Raw genomic sequence first — 18,750 nt, forward strand, 5'->3', positions numbered from 1 at the left:
TGAGAGGTGGAAGTTCGTAACTTTCATTCCGTTACCGTACATAGCGGTTGTGGCTAGCCAGGTCTAATGGATGTTTCAGGTAAACATCACATGCTAACCAGCAAAATTGATGGTACCTAGCTTGTGGCCACTAATTTTGCGAGAGCTAGCGTCTCGTGAAGGTGTGTTTCTCTTCTTTCCAATTATCTCTTGCTATCACCCTTTCCGTGATCTTTTGGACGTTTCCGCCAGGCGATTTTGATGGTGGTTTGTCTTGGTCTGGTGAAGAGCATACAGGATGGTACCAGCTCGACTTGGGTGGTCAGCTAGCGAGGGCTGAACGACAGAAATGATAGACATAGAGCAAGTCAACAACACAAGGTTCTATCGCTGATAGTTTTAATCGTCTTGAATTGTTCCTCCGCGGAAATAGCAGATAGTCTGTGGAAGATGCAAGTAAAAACCTCGTCAAGTCACCCGCCCTCAAACAGGCAGTTAGTGATCCCCACACGCTATGCACTCGGACGCATCCCGCGGAACCCACTATTGGGATTTCCCATAACAGCTATAGGTAGCACTTAGATACTGGTATACCTATTCCTAAAGCTATTTAATGGTCCTTATAAAAGTCTTCCCGTAACCAATCCACCGTCCTGGTGATAACATCGCATCGCAAGTTTCCGACTGACGTCTTGATGACAAATCTTCCATCGACATTAATGACGATGCGGTCATTACTTGAAGGCGTTTCGAATGAATGTTGATTGAAGAGTGCAAAAGCATCGCATGTTGTTTGTCTATAGAGGACATAAAACCACCGAGTATTATTCCAGAAGGACCAACACAGCAGTCTCGTCAAATCGCCGTCACAGCCCGAACTCACACCAGCGTCAAATCTATCACGGCGTCAATTGGAACCACAATATGATACACGTGGTTTCTCGCGTATCATCCATGATTATTTACGGAATACTTACGTACATCTAGAAAATCTCGACCAACCACGGGGATCGCTTCACCGGGAGAGGCGGGTCGACGTTAAGAACCCAAGACTGTGGGTAAACGATGAGTCAGCTTCCCCAGTTCTTCTTGATCGACGATATATGTGAAATAAATGCTCATTGTTCGCCTCGCCAAGCATGGTAGAATAAATATCAACATCCAGAACTAAAAAACATAACTTGATTGCTTGTGTCCCAAATCATCCCCCAAAAACCAAACGTCACCATGTGCCCCAACACCGATACCGTCGGCCTCCACGGCTGGACCGCCGTGCCTGTCGATGCCGATGCCATCTTCGAAGGAAAGCCGTACCTCAACGAGCCCACTCCCGTCTCGCTCTCGGATATTGCCTGGCCATCCGATGATCCCATCGTAGCCAAAGTCCAAGAATACGCCAAGGAGAAGCTTCCCATCGAGACCTACAACCACTCCATGCGAGTTTTCCACTGGGGTAAGCTATATCCTCTCATCACCATCCTCATCCTCATCCTCTTCACTCCCCACCTAGTACTCAAGGCTAATTAAACATTGCAACAAAAAAAAAAAGCAACCATTATCGCCCGCCAACAATTCCCCACCCACGCCTCTTCTCTCTCGCCCTCTACCCTTGCCCTCACCTGCCTCCTGCACGACATCGGCACCACCCCGGCTGCCCGCGCCAGCACCCAACTCTCCTTCGAGTTCCAAGGCGGCTTCATCGCCCTCCAGCTAATCCAGCACCAACTCGGCGGCGCGCAATCCCAAGCCGAAGCCGTCGCCGAGGCCATCATCCGCCACCAGGACCAGGGCACCGTCGGCACCATCACCTTTCTGGGGCAGTTGATCCAGCTGGCTACCGTGTATGACAACATGAGCGAAAGGCCGTATTTGGTGCACCCGCAGACGAGGGAGCAGGTGGTCACCAAGTTCAAGAGGTGTGGGTGGAGTAGGTGCTTTAGTAAGTCGCTTAGAGCCGAGCTGAAGGAGAAGCCGTGGGCGCATACGACGCATTTGGGCAGTGAGAAGTTCCCGAATGGGGTGAGGTTTAATAAGTTGATGGAGGAGTATGATGCTTGGACAGAGTGATGGGGAGGTTAGAGAGGGAGAGGGAGAAAGTAGAGAATAGAGGCTGTGTGTCTCTTTGGAGCTTGTGAGGGGGGAGGAAGAAAAGATAAGCAAATAAAAGGGAAAAATGTGATAAGGGGGACTGAGCCCGATTTAATGTAAATGTGTCGTCACGAGCATGGTGTGCAACATGAATGTTTTGTGATCATTGACGGATGAACTGATACTCTGGAGAGAAATAGGTTCTCCGCGCTGTCTAGTGTACAAATTACATGTAGTGTCTGTTTGTTAGACATGGAGGATACCCGCGCTAAGATTGGAGAGAAATATCTTGGGCCAGATATGGGCCTTGCTCGGAAAGATAGCCGTGTCTGAACTCTCACGCCGAACGAGGACTATTCTTTTTCGCTAGAATTTGTTTGGTACCTTGAGAGTTTCTTGCGAGTGAGAGAACGAGATGAATTGCCCAAGACTGGAAAGGAGTACTTACCCTGAGATAGTCTCTCTCTGCACGAGATAAGAGGGCGTCCAAATATGAGGGTGCAAATAGTACCTCCACATATCTCATCACTTTGACTTCTCTACTGCTCTACATCATTACTCACACAACTGTAACTGGCTTACATTTCAAGGCACCGGAACAAACTAATTCCCCACATATCCGGCAGCATGATCTTGTTCAAGAAGTAGGATTTTCCATTTCTTGTCCGCGAAGTGCTCGCGTATGCGTCACGGTAACATTGATGATACATTATTCCCAATACAGCTCAAGCGAGTAGCATGCATGAACACTGATAAGCCCAAGAGCACCGTAAACACCTCAACAATAACAACAGCGCCAGTGGTTTAGTGGTAAAATCCATCGTTGCCATCGATGGGCCCCGCGTTCGATTCGCGGCTGGCGCAGTTCTTTTGACCTTTTTTCTTAAATCCCTATTCTCTGTGCTCCAAATATCTCAGTGCCCTTGGCACAAGGTTTCTTTTTATTCCCGCCCAGTATCCAAAGTCAAACACGGCTCATCTTTATCTACTCAAAATTTGGGAGCTTGGATGGGGATATCATCAAGGGATCCTCCCTGTTTTCGGACATTCATTCCCACTAGTGCAAACCACTTCTTGTCTAATCTTAGCCTCCGCTAAACCGCGCTCCCAGCGGAGTGCTTTCTCCTTCTATGCATTCCTTCAATGCTGCCAGTCACATCAAACTCCATCGACCTCCCAAGCTCCAGTTCGGTCGATGCTCTCCCCAGGCCGACACCCATACCTCTACTGCCCCGCCTTAGACCCATGATATCCATATCTTCCAGTTCTTCATCCACAATCCCGTCCATCTTCTCCAGCATGTCGAGCACCTCTTGCGGCGGCTCCGTCCTGAACAACGCGTGGATATCGGCATAGGGGTTCAGACCAAAGAACCACTTACTGTCCTCTCCGTCACCTGCGCTGGGTGTCGCGGATTTGGCCCACACCCGTCTACGCTCGTAAAGTGCGATCATCAGGAGGACTGGGAAGTTGATGACTTTGATGGCTGCAACGTTGATGTGGTGGAACATGGCTGGACCGACTACCAACTTCAGTGGGAGCATAACTGCCAAAGCGAGTAGGTTGAACGGAGGCGGATAAGCAAAAATGGAGTCGCTCTTGACGCCCTGGAATGTTAGGACAGCACGGCGGAAGTAGATTTCCGCCTGTGCATTGGAGATAATCTTGGAGAAGGTGTTGGTGAGCATGGCGACAAGGATGGTCAAGAAAAGGGTGTTGCCGAGGAAGGCAAACGTCACGGCCAAGGCAGGGCCGAGGATGGTGTGGAAGTCGGCCGTCCGTTCGATGCCGGTGCCATCGAGTCCAAACCAGATCCACAAAAGCCATTTTCCAATGGTGGCCCAGCCTGGACGATCCTCGATGGAGGACTGGGCCGTTACTATACCTGCGGCGACATCGGCAGGATCAGGGGGCGCGCCCGTGCGCATCAGCCAGAGAAGGCCTAGCAAGAAGCCGGTAAAACACCATATGGCGATAAACGTAAGTCGGGTGAAATCACGCATCATTGCGTGTAGGGCGATGAAGACAATGTTGTCTGGCATGAGAGTGAAGGCTATGCGGGTAAGTAGAACCGGGGCGGCGACGCAGAGGATAGGTATAGCGTAGTCGGCCTCGGGGTAAAACCACAATTCCGCAAACCGTACAACGCCATATACTCCAAAGATGAAGGTAAAAGTAAGGTCGAGGAAGCTCCAAAGGTTTTGAGCGTGTACCTCCCAGCCGTGTTCGACCAGAGCGGCAAACTGTTCTAGAACCCAGCCGGTTGAATATATCACAAAGGCAGCCTCGAAACCCCCAAATGGACTTCCACCTCCGTCATAAAAGTCGTTTCGATGTGTCATGGTCAACACATACAGGCCTAGAAGGATGGTGAAGTGGGCGAGTTCGAGAAGATTTCGTAGTCGAGGAACGATCAGTCGGCGATGGTTGAGTATGGAAGCTCGCCGTGGTTCGTAAAGCGATACAGGGTGGTACTTGTAATGATCCGGGAGGATATCGACAAACGAGAGCGGAGTGTACACAACTTGGCCGCGGTAGACAGCGTTGACGATGCGCTGACATGCGACTGACCCGATCAGAAACTTGCTCTCTGACAAAATGGCCAACTCGAGTGCCGTAAGTTTCCGCTCGTGACCGCCACGGTCTTGATACGGCCATTGTAAAGAGCGTCGGTATCGGCGAAGCGGATCGGGTGCGGCATCAAACGGATCGAACCCTGACACCAGAATATTGGCAAGGAGCAGGAGTCCTGGACGATCTGGGTGGTCCTGGTGGAAGCGTCGAAGTACACGGGTAGCCAGCAGTTCGCAGAGAGCGGCTCGAGAGTTGTTGACAGCCACATAGAGGGACTCGTCTGTCGCGGAACGTTGAAACTGGACTCGGTTGGCGAGGAGGCAGTAGACGACTGAGAGGTTGTCGGGACTATACAGCTTCTCAACCAGGGGCCGAACCATCATATTGTCCATGCGAGGCGTCTGCAGTTGGTCGAGTGTATAGGGGTCGTCGATGGCGGCAATCACCAAGCGTCGGATCCTGTGGTTTGCCTGTTAGCCATTGCCAGGCTCTTATTTCCCCCCTTCCAAGCCCTATTCATACCGATGGATGGTGACATAGACCGGCAACACTTGAGAGGCGTCACCGGCCAGGTAGATGAGTTCGGCAGCATCCAGGCCTACTTGACTGCCGGGGGCAATGCGCCCACGGCGACCGAAGAGGGGGGCCACGTTGTTGGATCCGGATTGGTGTTGGAGCTCGATGTCGCTGTTCTCGCTGGTGTAGCTGGCCTCACTGGCGCCGCCGTCGTCGTGGAAGGGGTCGGACTCCAGGGGAGCGGGATGTGAAGGGTCATCGGGGGGTTGTGTGCCAACAGCCATCTTATATAACGACGGTGGTGGTGGTGGTGGTGTAGCAGGATCAACGAAGCAAAGGAGGGAGTTGGAGCAGTCGAGATGACAGGACGGTGACGCCAAGGCACTGGGCATCTGTATCTAGTTAAGGACCGTCATGGCGTCGACGGTGTTGCCCTGCAACATGGAGAAAGTAGTAGCTAATGGTTACAACCCGGATGGCCGGGAGAGGCGTGGAGAGTGGGTTCCGGCACACAGTCGAGGTTGGCTCCATTTGTCATGGTTCATTATCCATCATTGAAGCCCCTCCGAGCCGGTACCGCCAACGGGAGAGGCGGTACTCAGGAGTGCCAGCTAGCCAGGGGGAAACATGGACAGCCCCGGCTTAGTGGGAAGGACGGAGTAATGGAGGTCGTCCCTGAGGGTGGAGCCAGAATCCATTGATGTTCTGGACTCGAGCTGCTTGATCAGGTGGACGATCAGACAGCAAGCAGAAGTGGAAAAGGCGCTCTGAAAAGGCGGTACGTTGGGACGTTGGGAAGAGGATATTAGTCGTCAAGTTGGGGTTGGTTGGCAGTTCCATGAATTGACTGTGCCACACCACATCGCTGCAGAAATACTGTAGTGTTTTCGGGGTATGTTTCAGATCGCGCATCTCATCTGCGGCATCATCTGTTAGTGGAGATATGGCGGGGCTAAAGCACTGCTTAACATGGGCTAACAGTAGCGTTGGTTCCCATAACGTAATTTCTGCATCTTCCGCTTCGGCCACTTCAGCCTTGATCAGCCTTGGCAACTTGGCAATTACGTTACGCGTGATTAGCTCATCACTGCTCGTATTCTTTACACCTCTGCTTGGATATAAGATGCTAGTTCGGTACAGCCAAGGCGCCAGCCAAGCTACTAAGACACTATAAGAAACCAGGGTTCTAATATAGAAAAAAAGCATTTTATTGTACACTATCTTATCTATTATTTTATTTAATAATTAATATTATTTCCATTTGCTTTAATAACTTTTTCTATCCTTTCTGGCATTGAATGAGCCAATTTGAGAAGAAAATCCTCCGGTACTATATCCCAAACTTCTTAAATAACTACTCTGAATTGTAATAGGTTGAGAGATTAAACGTCGTATTTAACTTCAATAAATAACTTTATTTAATACTAAACATTTTTAATTAGTACTAAATCCAGAGAGTAAATTAGAAATCGTCTTTAGCTAAACCTAGGGATTCCTATTAGCTCCAATACTCTCTAAATCTCTTTTATCCAATAAGAAGGAACATTATCATACTGAAAAATAAAGCTATTTTCTCGGCAAAAAGCTATTACTATTAGAAGGATAAAAAAAATATACTTTTAAATAATAATTCCTCCAAACTCTTTTTCCCAAAAGAAATAAGGCCCTTTTCTTCTTCCAACAAAGGATCCCTAAAATATCCAACTATAAGGCTTTCTCTTAGTAAGAACAAAATTATTTAGATTATTATCTTCGTCCAAAATCACCCATTATTTCTATATTAAATTATTAATTACCTAAATTTTATTAGAATTAAGGATATCCTTCTAATATTTTAAACGAGGGCGAAGCCTTCTTATTTCTTAGTATTATTCTATTCTTTCTCTTTTATTAGTAACGCTTCTTTTTATCCTTTTAATTCTTAATCTTCGATAAAAATTTAAAAAGTAAAGTATTTTCCTTAATATTCCGGGGCTAATAATAAAGTAAGGAAGAAGGTAAAAAGGGAAGTTATATTAAGAGATAAATTTCCGTAAACGCTCCTCTTTTATTTACTCTTTGAGTTCGTTTTTTTTTGGTATTATTAAAAGACCTTTTCTTTTTCTTCGCTTTTAAGGGGTAACTAGCCCAGTACAGGCAATTTGGACTTATCGGATAGTAAAGCCGGTCTTCCGTACAATATCTTCATAGGTTATTTTACTATAATCGCGAAGGGTGCGGACTTAAAGCCTTTCATCCCTTATTAAATATAGCGATATCTTTCTTTTTAGTATTGAGGGAGGATTTAAAAGGTTAAGGATAGCGAGACTTCGAGGGATGGTAACCGTTGTTATAGTAGAAAAAGGGATAATAAATAAGGATGAGATAAAATGCTTCTTTAGGCTCCCAAAAGTCCTATTTAAGTATTTTGCTATAGAAACTATTAGAAAGGTTATATTGGAATACCTCGAACTTCCTAATGCCACCGAGTTTACCACCCCCCCACTAATCTGCAAATTCACTAAGCTAACAACTTATATCCAAGCAGAGGTGTATTAAGCGTGTACACTTCTCGTCGCAGATGGCAAAGAACATATTTCCATGTCTTCGGTGGTGTAGTTGCAAAGTCCGAGCTGACCAAAATCAGTGTTGCCCTATCTTTGCCGCGGTCAAAGTTCTTGGAGCACTTCGTACCTGGTCAGATCTGCCGGCCTTATACTGTACATCAAAAACCCTAGCCTGTGCCTCAAACGACGTACTCGAATCCGGCGCATGGGCATAGTAAACTCTCGCACGGTTAGCCCCGAGGAGGTCCAAAGTCTGGCCGATGATGGTGGCTGGTGCTGATGCGTTCTTCATCAAGGTGCGGCAGAGGACGGTCAGCGTTCACTTTGGAGCTAACGATGAAGGCCTTATCAGCTACTTTGCTTTGGCCCAGAAACGTCTCGGTATTCCATGTATTGAGCTCTTGCAAGACTGACAAAGGTTTTGACACTTTTTCAGGAGTGTCCCGTTGGAGGTAAAATTTCTGGCAGTGGTACCAGAGCACCCTGCTCCCAAGGTCAGGCGAGGTGGCATTTGATAAAGGCCCTTTTGCTTTTGAAACTGCGGTTGGCAAGTGTCTAGGATCAACCACATAAGATTGAGCCATTCGAAAATTCGGAAGGCTCGCCTTCTTCAAAGCAGTTAATCCGCTCGCTGATCGTCTCATAACACCTTAGGGTCTTCACAACTTGCATGTTAAATGCTTGGCAAGTTATGTTGAGAACAATCTGCGGAGCAGCCGAAGTAATCGAAGCGGCCGCTGGCTCTGCGAAACATCAAGCCAATATCTCTCCTGTTAGAGGCTCCAAATTATGCGCGCTTGTAAGCTACAGATGTTTGTGCCTTGATCTCTCTTGGCACCGATCGTATGGAGTCGTGTTATTGAGCTTCCTGTCGCTGAATAGGTCGAGCTGCCTAACTGTTCAACTCAAGGGCGTCCACTCAATACGGGGCATGATGTGATGAAAGAAAACCTCGGTACGGGGATAGCGACATCATTTGAACGGGGAGATGAGTGACCGAGATCCATGATGTGTAGGCGTAGATGTCCTTCAAGCCCCTGACAAAACGGGAAAGCTGCTAACGAGAACCAGCTGGCTCCAGTGACTCTTGAAAAAACTAAACAAATCACGGCTACCGGGCACTTGTCAACAGACCAGTTCAGTGTCCCAACATAAGGCCAATGGGTGTGACTTTAACACTTGTACGGATCGCAAAACGAGGCTTGCGTCTGTATGAAATGGTGTTGTAAGAGTGACGGACAACATGCTTGTAACCCGCTGGCCGTCCAAGATGGACATATCAGAACCACTCACGAACACCTCAGTGGCTACACCACGAACAATGGAGATGACCGAGGAGATACAAAACAACCCCACCATGGCTTCGGCGCGAACAAGCTTGTAAAGCTGCGTCGACAAAACGTCACACGCAAACTGCATGTCAAGCGTGTTACATGTGCAATTGTGACTTCGGGTGATTTGCTGGTCATGATCAATATCTTTCCATGACTTGCCAGCTTTTGGGAATGGAGGGCACTAACGAGCTTCAAGGCATTGAACGCTCAAATCCATCCGAGGATATCGGACACAGTGAGGACGACTTCTACTGTTCAGGCAACTTGAAGCACATCCGTTAACAAAATTGAGCAATCGGACCTGACAAAAGAACGAACACAGAGAACTTGAAAAATTAGGAACGACTGAATTACTCTTTGCGAAGCATCTACATCAAGATTGTGTTCACGACAAACACACATCACAGACAACTGTCGATATACGTGCGCAAGTCTAGCTTGGTCGGATTACCTTGACGTTCAACCTTGGCCAGAACCATCCTCTCATCCCGGCGAACTTGCACATCACTGACTACTCCCACAACCCATGAAAGCATGATTCTCCTAGCCCGGAAAAAAACCTCCACAGAAGCCGGTTGGATCGTATTCGCCGTCATCTTCTCCACCTTCAGCTCTGCGCTCATCATCTTCCTCTGCTGGCGAAACACCCGTGGTTCGAGCAAAAAAAGCAGCAGCGCACAACAGCAAAGCGGAAATTCAGAGTCAAGGACAATATCCAGGCGCTCCGTACGCTACTGGTACTATTACCCAGAGTACTTTAGTGGTTACAATGGATCATCAGAGTCATCAGAATATCATTATGCAAATACCGGGAGGGAATATCATCTGGAACAAGCCCCGAATTACTACATCTATCCACCATCATATCCTCCGTGCCCAGATCCACCGCCGCCCCCGCCACAACCACCAAGGACACCGCCGCATATAGCAGTGTACAGAACTAGGCCGGTTAATGTGATGAGCTTTTTGGATCGAACGCAAATGCCGAGGAAGCCACCACCGGTGACAGAAGTTACTTCGCCGGAACAGACGAGTACACCAACACACGAGAGTGGCTCGTCTTCTGCAAGCAATGCTGGGTCTGACGAACCTCTTCCGGATGGGGATGGACCTCCACCCAATGACCCCTCGGGCAGTCCCTCGGACGGTCCTCATCCAGATGGTCCTGCGCCTGGCTCAACTGCACCTGATGCGAATCCCATGGGTGTTCACTCGCCCAAAAAAGACGGTAGCGTGATCTCAAAACAAGACGTTTCTGAGGCACAGGCAAATTTCAGCAAGCTTATGTCAGAAGCAGGTACGATCAGTGAGAGGAATGCACCTTCTCAGGCTGGCTCTGAGCAGTCGATATCGGTGAATCTCGGTCATCGGAGTATGTCAAGGGGTTCGAAGGCATCGATCCAGGAGTCAGTTGCGGATGATGAGTCGAGAGTACGGTCACCTGTATCAGCATCACGTTCACGACACCCACCCTCAGGCTCGGAAGCGGAATCTCAGCGTGACAATTCCGCAAGACGAATTTCAGGTGTTCGTTACGTGAAGGCTCCAACGAATGCGTCGTCAAGAGAAAGGCGCAGCTCCATGGCAGCATCACCACATGGCAGATCTCCAGCATCATCAACCAGCAACTTGCCCATCCCAGACCCTGGAAACATCAATTCCAAACCAAATTCTCATGCCTCACATTCATCATCAAACCCCTCCATACGCTCTCATACATCTCGCAGGCCGAGCCTCAACCCATCATCCCCCGGCTCTCGCGTCCCCTCCCACCACTCGCTGCGCTATGCGGCCTCCAGACACTCAAGTCCGCCCCAGTCTCCTACACATTCCCATCACTCCCAGATTCCAAGCTCCCCAAGCCGCCACAGTCGCAGTTACAACCGTAGCCATAGCTATACCCAAGTTTATAGTAATCCCACCTCAAGGCACTCAAGCCCGCCTCAGTCACCCACACCGCCTCATCATTCCCCGATCCCACACTTTCCAAGTCGTCACAGCCATGGCCGCCCTACTTCACGCCACTTCTCAAGATCACGATCCAGAGCAGGGTCAGGGGTATCTTCCATGCCCCCATTGCCGACAGTGACGGATTTCGCACCTATCCCTTCAATTTCCCACCCGCTCCGCTCTCCAGCTTCTCCTGGCTCTCCTCGTTCCTCGGTCTCTCCCGCTTACAGGTCGGGTGGGTTTAAGGCGTCGTTGAGTCCACAACCAGATGAGCAAAATGACCGGAAAGGGTCGCGCCAATCATCGAGATATTCGAGACACTCTGGTGAGAAATCACCCTCAGCAGTGTCGGTGTCGGTTGTGGAGCTGCTAAGTTTGGAGAAGGAACAAGATGATGAGGTTGGCCGGGGAGAGCCGATGTCTCTTTTGGAGCATGAGGATTATGCGGAGAGTGAGAAGCGCGAGGAGAGACGGGATAGTGAGGCTGTGATGATGGATGAGAATGAGGTTCAGCGGCAGCGTCGAAGAAGTGTCTCTTTAAATTCACAACAACGGGGTATGGATCTGGCTGAACATGAAGGTGACTCTGTGGAAATGGGACATGGCTATGACAGCCACGGCGACCAGGATCCAGAATCAGAACCAGAACCAGAACAAGCACCAGAAGACTACTACAGATCTTACTCACCTGTCGCTCCTGCTTACACTACCAACCCCACACCATCCTCCCCCAACCTTTCGGGACACTCATCCAACCTCTCACCAAAATCTCCCTATCATCCTCGCAAATACATACCAATTCAGGTACCCAAGGAGAACCGACCGCACCAAGCTAGTGTCTGTAGTGTCTCTGACAGCACTGATTCTGGGATTGGTGGCGTAGGCGAGGGTAAGAAAGGGTGAAGGTGAGTATGAGGGTGAGTTTGATGGGTTGGAAGTTGGTAGTGGTGCTTGTGTGAGGTTGGGTGTCAGCGGAAGATGAGTGAGTGAAGTGGTTGGCAATGTTTGAGTTGTTTGGAGACTTTTGTGGTGATGGTGGGGAAAAGCGAGAAGTTTTGCTGGTAATGAACGAGAGAATCGGTAGCAATTAGTGGAGCAATAGATGAGGAAGGAGTAATGGAAAGAGTGTACAGGAGTAGGAGAGGGGGATAGGAGAGGAAGGTTGCGCTGGGACGTTCGTACTTACCTGATGTCGGGAGAACACGAGGAGTGCCGACGATTAAGATCATACATGACAAGAGAAAACTAAGAAAAGAGGAAAGAGAAAAGTAGTAGTAGTGTAGGTCTCGTTACAGTAGCCGTAGAGGTAGCCAGCAGGGGCGTACGTATCTCCTTCCTTCCTTCCTTCCTTCCTTCCTTCCCAAGTCTGAACCTGCCCAATGCCCCATGCCATCCTCTGCCAGCTGCCTCCTCGTTACTTACCTCCAGTTCCATCCAGTCGATAGGGGTACATATAGTACAACCTCGGATCCCGTTTCCAACAAACCCAAGAAAAAAAGCACGGTTAGCGCATTGGTCTAGCGCGCCACTTGGATTGAGAAATAGAGTTGAAATCCCCGTGAAATCACAGTCAAAGACCGAGTTTCAGAGGGAATCGGAACATGAATCACCAGATAAAGACCCGTGCTCGAATCACGGACCGTGCAATTTGTTTACCTCCTTTTTTCTCTTCTCCCCTCTCCGCGTCCATAAAATTTTTTTCAAAAGGTTTTTTTTTTTTTTTTTTCTTTTTTTTTCTTTCTTTTTTTTTTTTTTTTTTTTTTCTACCTTGACTGCTGGTCTTTCGTTAGAAGCGCAGCTCTTTGCCCCTGCCCAAATTCGTTTAGGGTTGAGGTACTTGGGTTTTGGACGTACACGGTCTTCAGCATTGACATCCCCGGTTCCTGCTTTTGTTTTGGTTGGAGACTGAAGGGACTTTCAAAGGAGATTGTCGAGTAGAGCTTGATCTCAGCTAGCCACCCATGGATGCAGGCGTGTTTTTGTCATGCCTCTGTATCGGCACCTAGAACTATTCGGGAGTATTCCTCGTTCTCTTTGCTTCCGCTTTTGATGATTCAAGGACAGACGTAAAAGCACAAAACCGCCCTCTCGAGCACGAGTGTTTATCCTGAGAGATCAAGTGAAAAGGGGTAAAAGTGGAGACCGACCAGCAGCAGCTTCCAGGGGCACTCCGTGATATCTCCGCCACACTCTCACACACACATCGACAATATCAACTCAACCATCTTCATGTACCAAGATGCAAATGGGAAGCAAAAGCAAGCAGGCCCGGGTGACCTAAAATACCAGAGCCATGAAACGTGGAAAAAAAAGTCAGATCAATACTTTATGTACAGTACACATTAACCAAACCAACCAACCTACCCTCACACCAAAGCCATTGGTACCAATCTACTCGACAAAATGCTATAAAGAGGGCCACGGCGGATAGTATCGAAAACACCTACTTCCAAGGCCAATCAACGATGTATCGCTTTCTCTTAATTCTGGTTCCCTTCTCTTCGCCACGCCATCTTCATAGCGATATTTTCAAGGCCCTGACACAAAAGAGGCCGCAATATTCAATATTCGTAAACATAACTCACAGCAACTCCCTCGCTTCCATATCTCAGGTAAACCCCCTCTTCCACTTCCCCGGGATGCTACCCATCATTGAGTCCTCCCCTGCCGCACCACAACTCTCATCCGGAATTTCCTCCACCGTGGTCTTATACGACGTCCGCTTCTTCTTGTTCATGGGCGTCTTGGGAGTCGTTGGATTCACCTGGTCCTACCTAGTGCTGAACAACAGACTGCCCTGGGCCTCGGCCTGCGACAGCATCTCCACCTTCCTCTTCAGTTCTCTCGTGTCCCTCCTGGTAGCCGTGATGCTCGCCGCCTGAGCGGGGTCCCTGGTGCCGGCCGCAATCGCAACCAACGCCTCCTCGGCCCTCGTCAACAGCTCAGCCACCCAGGTGGTGAGGGCGCCATCGCCGTTCTTACCCGAGGCCGAGCCGCGGTGCTCGATCTCGCGGATCCACGAGTCGACGACGCAGTTGATCCACTGTACAACCAACTTCCTGTGCTTGCCAACGAAGGGCGCCTCCTGAGCGTCAAACATGTTCTCCAGCACGCGGGCGATCAGGGTATGAGGAACGCCCAGCTGTAGGAAGGCAGCCACGGGCCAGCAAGGGTCGGCGCCGATCGAGGCGTCCTGGTGGTTGTTGATGGCGTAGGCGCAGACCATCGGGAGAAGAGTGTCGACGGGGAAGATGAGGCTGTCGAGGGAGGTGCGGTGGGCAATGGACTGGATCTGGGAGACAACAGCCTCGTAAGGCATAGGGGGTGGAACTTCAAGAGCCTCGACACCCTCGGGCAATGCCTCGCCTGCCTCAATGAGGCGCCACACCTCTTGCTTCTGCTCGGTCTCAAAGTGGATCTGGTTGATGAGATTCTCCCACGTCTCTTTGATGGTGTGCGGGTTCTGGTAGTCCGCGGCGTTGTAGATGAGCAGGCAAAGGTCGTAGTATCCGGCCTGATCAGCGAAATCGTTGAAGAGCTACATGGTACAGATTAGCAACTAAAATAGGACTATCCTTTTAGGGAAAGACTCACAGTAGAAAGGCCCTGGACAGGACCATCCAGAACCTTCTCGATATCAGGGAGCTTCTCAGGTACTATGCGAGGATCGGCCCTTAATCTCTCAAGCAAATCGTCCTGGATGTGGGCGATTTCCAGAAGCTCAGTCACTTCGTGGTTGAGAAGCTGCTGTTGCTGGCGGCTCACACCGACAGTGGTGACGCTGGCGTTGGCCTTTGCTCTGCTCAACAAGGTAATGCGTTCCTTGATGCCAAGAGGGAAGTCTGACTTGGCGAGCTCAGCCTGCACTTGAGCGGCCTCGAAGAAGCGGCTGCGTTGTGTGTAGAACCGGCAAAGAAGATCGGCGTGCTGAGCATCAATCGCAGCGAGTCTCTGCAGGTATGTTACGACATGAGGAGAGTCGATGGCCAACATGCGGTCGGTCCATCCCTTCTCAATGTACCAGTCGTACAAATCAAGGTGGAAGACCTCGTCCTCCGAGCTATTGACGACGCTGTATGCCTCCGCCCGCTTGGTGGCAGCAAGAGTCGGCCTACCGTCAACAACATCGGGTTCCGAGGCCGACTCAATCTCTAGCCGGTCAAGCACCTCGTGTATCAAGGAATAGCAACTTTGCCGGTCCTTGAAAGCCTTTTCACGGGGGTCGTTAGCCGGCTTGCCTTCGTTGAACCAAGCAAGGGCCGCGTTTCCACGGTCCTTCTCTCTCGCAACGATCAAGCACAGCTGGATAGCGCCAGCATAATACTTCAAATTGATGTACTGCTCGACCGCATTGCGCAGGTTGGTCATGGTCAGGCTTCCCGCGACTTGGGAAAACAATCGCAAGCTCTCCGCAAGCAAGGTGCGCATCAGGTTAGGATTGCCCGTCGACTCGCTGGCCCGCTGCAGCTGTTCTTGAGCCTTGAAAATGACAACGTCATCAGGGGAGCAGAAAGTGCCGCATCTTCTCCTGAGTGCATCGGCAACGGTCTCGACATTGGCTCCGTTGGCAATATTGCGGTTAACAATAGCCTTCACCAGAACCTTGGCGAGCTCCTTCCCAGAGTCCTGAGAGAACAAAGCTTCATAGGTAAGGTTTTGCAGCTGCTGCTTGGACGAATCATCGAGGCGCATGAAGATGTCGGTTACCCGCTCATCGAACAGCATCAAGACGAAAGAGATGCCCTCAGACACGCTGTCCATAAGCTGACGCAGAGCGTGAAGAGACTGGTGCTCCAGCTGCAAAGCAATCTCCTCTTGTCTGCTAGAAACCCGATCGGAGGGTCCGGCCAGGCCCTGGATGAGACTTTTGTTTTCCTCAAGGAATCTCCTTAGTCGTTGCACACTTTCCTGTACCGTCATGAGCTTGGAGATGGGAATCGCCGAGCCAACAGTGAACCCGCCCGAAGCGCTATCCGTGGCTATCTCAATGACCTTGGACTTCCATAGGGTGCGGGTGAGGCGCGCAAGATAGAGCACCAGCGCATCGTGGCGAGCCGAGAGCTGTACGTTGTCCTCCGGTGCCTGCAAGACATCTGCGTCCGCAAGCTTGGGCTGACCACCGTAGTTGATAAAGATAGACCGCGCCCGGTCCTCAGTAAGAGGATCTACAGCACGACGGGCGTCTCCTCCCTGACCACATGCTACCGCCAAGGCAGCCGCGACCATTTCGACCCTGCCGTAGATGGCCGTGAACGTTTTAACCTTGCTGTCCAAATCCTCATCGCCAGATGCAACACGAATCGCATTAGCGAAGATGTCAACAAACCTCCTGCGGCGAACGATATGGATACCGGTGTTGGTGAGCACAGCGAATTCGCTTGGGGTATGGTCGAACTGAACAGCTAGTTCGTTGCCAAATCCGAGCGGTTGTTTTGCAGCCGCAAAAGGCTTGCCAGTAAGACCGATGGAAAGAACTCGGCTTCCGTCACCCAAGGGGATGAAAGTACCTTGCTCGACATATCTGAGTACAGCGCTTTGCTTGAGTCTGCCGACATCGGGGGCTGATACAAAGAGCAGATCCGTGCGACTCTCTTTGGGGCGAACCGCGTCGAAGAAATAACCCGGAGGAAAACGTTCACCAAGGCAACTTTCCGAAAGTAAGCCAGACATTTGATCTTGAGCTGCTGCAGGTGCAGGTGCATATGCAACTGCAGTGTTGATCTCGTTGCGGAGGGGAACCTGCTGGTCTTCGCTCGTAGGAGGAAACTTGATATATTGGACCTGCATGCTCTGAGGAGCAAGGCTGGTTGAGGCGCTCAGCATGTAGGATGCCGCGCTTGTTGCAGTGAGGAACAAACGGCATCCGGTGTTGGTGAGTGCCATGAGGTGAGACTTTGAGGCCTCTTGTGCCGAGATGGCGCTAAGAGAGACGATTCTCACTCTCTCGTTGAGCAAAGGGTTTCTGTTCAAGTCAACCATATGCGTCATGTCACTAAGGCACGAGACCTTGTTCTTTTCAATGACTTTTGTCAGTTTCCCAGAGGGCTCCATGAAGTATGTTCGAATGGTGGACTTGTCCGAGAGCGAGTATAGGAGTTTCCGAGTATCATCAACAACCAGCTGAACAAGGTGTTCCTGATCACGGTGGCCCAAGAAGCCCATTGGCACTGGGAGGTTAGGAACAACTGATGTCCAGCCGGGGTGTGTGTGGTTGACCTTGGCACATCTGCTTGAGAACCAGCGCTCCTCCTGCTGGTAAAGGAGCTCGTAGATGTCGGTATCGGTATAACCGCCAAAGAAGATACGGCCGTTCGAGGTACCGATGATTAAGCTGACATCGGTGCTTCCGCGATGTACTGCCATTTTTGTTTGGTAGAGGGCGACGGTCTTCGATCCCGAAGGGGTAGGTGTCGCGGATACGCCCAGCAAAACTATCTCGGTGCCCGTAGCAACGACTAGAATATGGGTGATGTTACTAACGAACACGCCAGGTTTGGGGGGCACTAGGGCAACCGCGGTGATGGTGGTGGTGGCATCCTCGTAGCCGATAAGTTCGGGGTTTGGGTGGGTATAGTCCCAGAGAAAGAGGGAGCTGTCAATAGCAGCCCACGCGTAGTTGATGTCGGCAAATAGGCCGAGTTGCGTGTTGACCTCTCCCCTGTTTAACCGCTCAAAGACTTGATCGGGGATGGGATACATATGAGTCTTCTTAAACGGGGCGCCGGGCGCGTCATCAGTCCTGTACATGTCATAGTCCGAGGAGGAGCCAGCTATTTGGGAGAGACATGGTTAGCCAGTCCTACCAGGTACCATGAGGGATGGAAACCTAAACAGGTAGCTCACCTCTAGCATAAGAATCAACGTCGGGGTAGTTCTCGTCACGTAGTAGGGTATTGGTGATGCGCCGCGCGGCCTTGGCAACCGGTGGTAGATCTGTGCGAGCTTGAGCTGGCACCATTGGAACAGGCACCTGCGAGACGGGACGAGGAGCAGCAACGGTTCCAGCACCGGCGCCGCCAATGGAGCCAGAAACGGGCCCAGTCACGGGTCCGGAAGCAACTCCGGCACCACCAGCATTGTAGGACCCGAACCCTCCTAGCGCCGGCCTCGCAGTGTTCTTTTCAGGAAGCGAGTCCAAGTAGCGTCGAGCATCGTCGGTCCTGGGCGCAGCGGGCGTGTTGAGGAATGCACCGGGCACTTGGCGCAAAGGTGTGGCTGGATTCATGATGGCGGATATGTGATGCTAACACCCGACAGGACGATGGTGGGATGGCAGGGGGATGGTTGTCGGTGCCACCTGCAAAAGCGGTTCAGAGTTCGTCGCGAGCGTCGAGGGGAAGGGAAGCTCCAGAACGAGGCGGATGGAGGCTGATGGAAATCTGGCGTCGGCACAAGTTGGAGCTCCAAGGGTGCAGCGTGATCTGGCAGCTTCGTGGCTCTCCGCGCTGTGATGCTGTGTTGTCGCTCTTGCTCCGTTTGCCCTCTTGCTTCAGGTCTCCCAAGTTGGTTGGTTGGTTGCTTGAGGTCACAAAGTCGAGAGCGCGGTGCTCGCTGCAGTCGGTGTACTGCTACAATTGCACCACCATGAAAGAAGGTCTGGGAATCCAGAGGAAGCTATAAAGTCCGACACGATGCGACGTGGTCGAGGATCGGCGACCACAGCTTGAGGTGAAAGCGTTTGAGTTGTTGTTGTGGTGTTGAGAGCAAGGAAGCTCTGCGCGCGATTGGGCAATCACTGTCGAAGGTGGACTGTGGATGAACAG

General features: G+C 50.6%; 4 protein-coding genes and 2 non-coding genes across 6 annotated transcripts; 4 read left to right on the plus strand and 2 right to left on the minus strand.

The window, feature by feature from the left end:
* The first annotated feature begins 1,121 nt into the window (after positions 1-1,121).
* B0T23DRAFT_220042 (uncharacterized protein) lies at positions 1,122-2,225 on the plus strand. The gene is made up of 2 exons (XM_062833708.1): positions 1,122-1,432; positions 1,529-2,225. The coding sequence occupies exons 1-2, from the start codon at positions 1,207-1,209 to the stop codon at positions 2,044-2,046; spliced, it is 744 nt and encodes a 247-aa protein (XP_062690113.1). The 5' UTR covers positions 1,122-1,206; the 3' UTR covers positions 2,047-2,225.
* A 635-nt stretch (positions 2,226-2,860) lies between these two features.
* B0T23DRAFT_t307 lies at positions 2,861-2,931 on the plus strand. Its single transcript has one exon. It is a non-coding gene; the product is annotated as a tRNA-Gly (tRNA).
* On the minus strand, positions 2,876-6,011 carry B0T23DRAFT_387108 (uncharacterized protein). Its single transcript, XM_062837664.1, has 2 exons — positions 5,164-6,011; positions 2,876-5,100 (listed from the first exon to the last, which is right to left on the minus strand). Exons 1-2 carry the CDS (start codon positions 5,547-5,549, stop codon positions 3,162-3,164), a joined length of 2,325 nt encoding a protein of 774 aa, XP_062690114.1. The 5' UTR covers positions 5,550-6,011; the 3' UTR covers positions 2,876-3,161.
* A 3,560-nt stretch (positions 6,012-9,571) lies between these two features.
* Positions 9,572-12,310, plus strand: B0T23DRAFT_344317 (uncharacterized protein; the record flags this gene model as incomplete). The annotated part of the gene is made up of 2 exons (XM_062835939.1): positions 9,572-10,334; positions 10,488-12,310. 2 exons carry the CDS (start codon positions 9,572-9,574, stop codon positions 11,888-11,890), a joined length of 2,166 nt encoding a protein of 721 aa, XP_062690115.1. The 3' UTR covers positions 11,891-12,310.
* A 175-nt stretch (positions 12,311-12,485) lies between these two features.
* On the plus strand, positions 12,486-12,633 carry B0T23DRAFT_t308. The gene has a single exon. It is a non-coding gene; the product is annotated as a tRNA-OTHER (tRNA).
* Positions 12,634-13,341: 708 nt separating this feature from the next.
* B0T23DRAFT_220074 (nucleoporin-domain-containing protein) lies at positions 13,342-18,383 on the minus strand. The gene is made up of 3 exons (XM_062833709.1): positions 17,831-18,383; positions 14,582-17,757; positions 13,342-14,525 (listed from the first exon to the last, which is right to left on the minus strand). Exons 1-3 carry the CDS (start codon positions 18,210-18,212, stop codon positions 13,758-13,760), a joined length of 4,326 nt encoding a protein of 1,441 aa, XP_062690116.1. The 5' UTR covers positions 18,213-18,383; the 3' UTR covers positions 13,342-13,757.
* Between the last annotated feature and the right edge of the window lie 367 nt (positions 18,384-18,750).

Source organism: Neurospora hispaniola (genome assembly GCF_033458365.1).
Source record: "Neurospora hispaniola strain FGSC 10403 chromosome Unknown B0T23scaffold_7, whole genome shotgun sequence".
In the NCBI taxonomy this organism is placed as follows: domain Eukaryota; kingdom Fungi; phylum Ascomycota; class Sordariomycetes; order Sordariales; family Sordariaceae; genus Neurospora; species Neurospora hispaniola.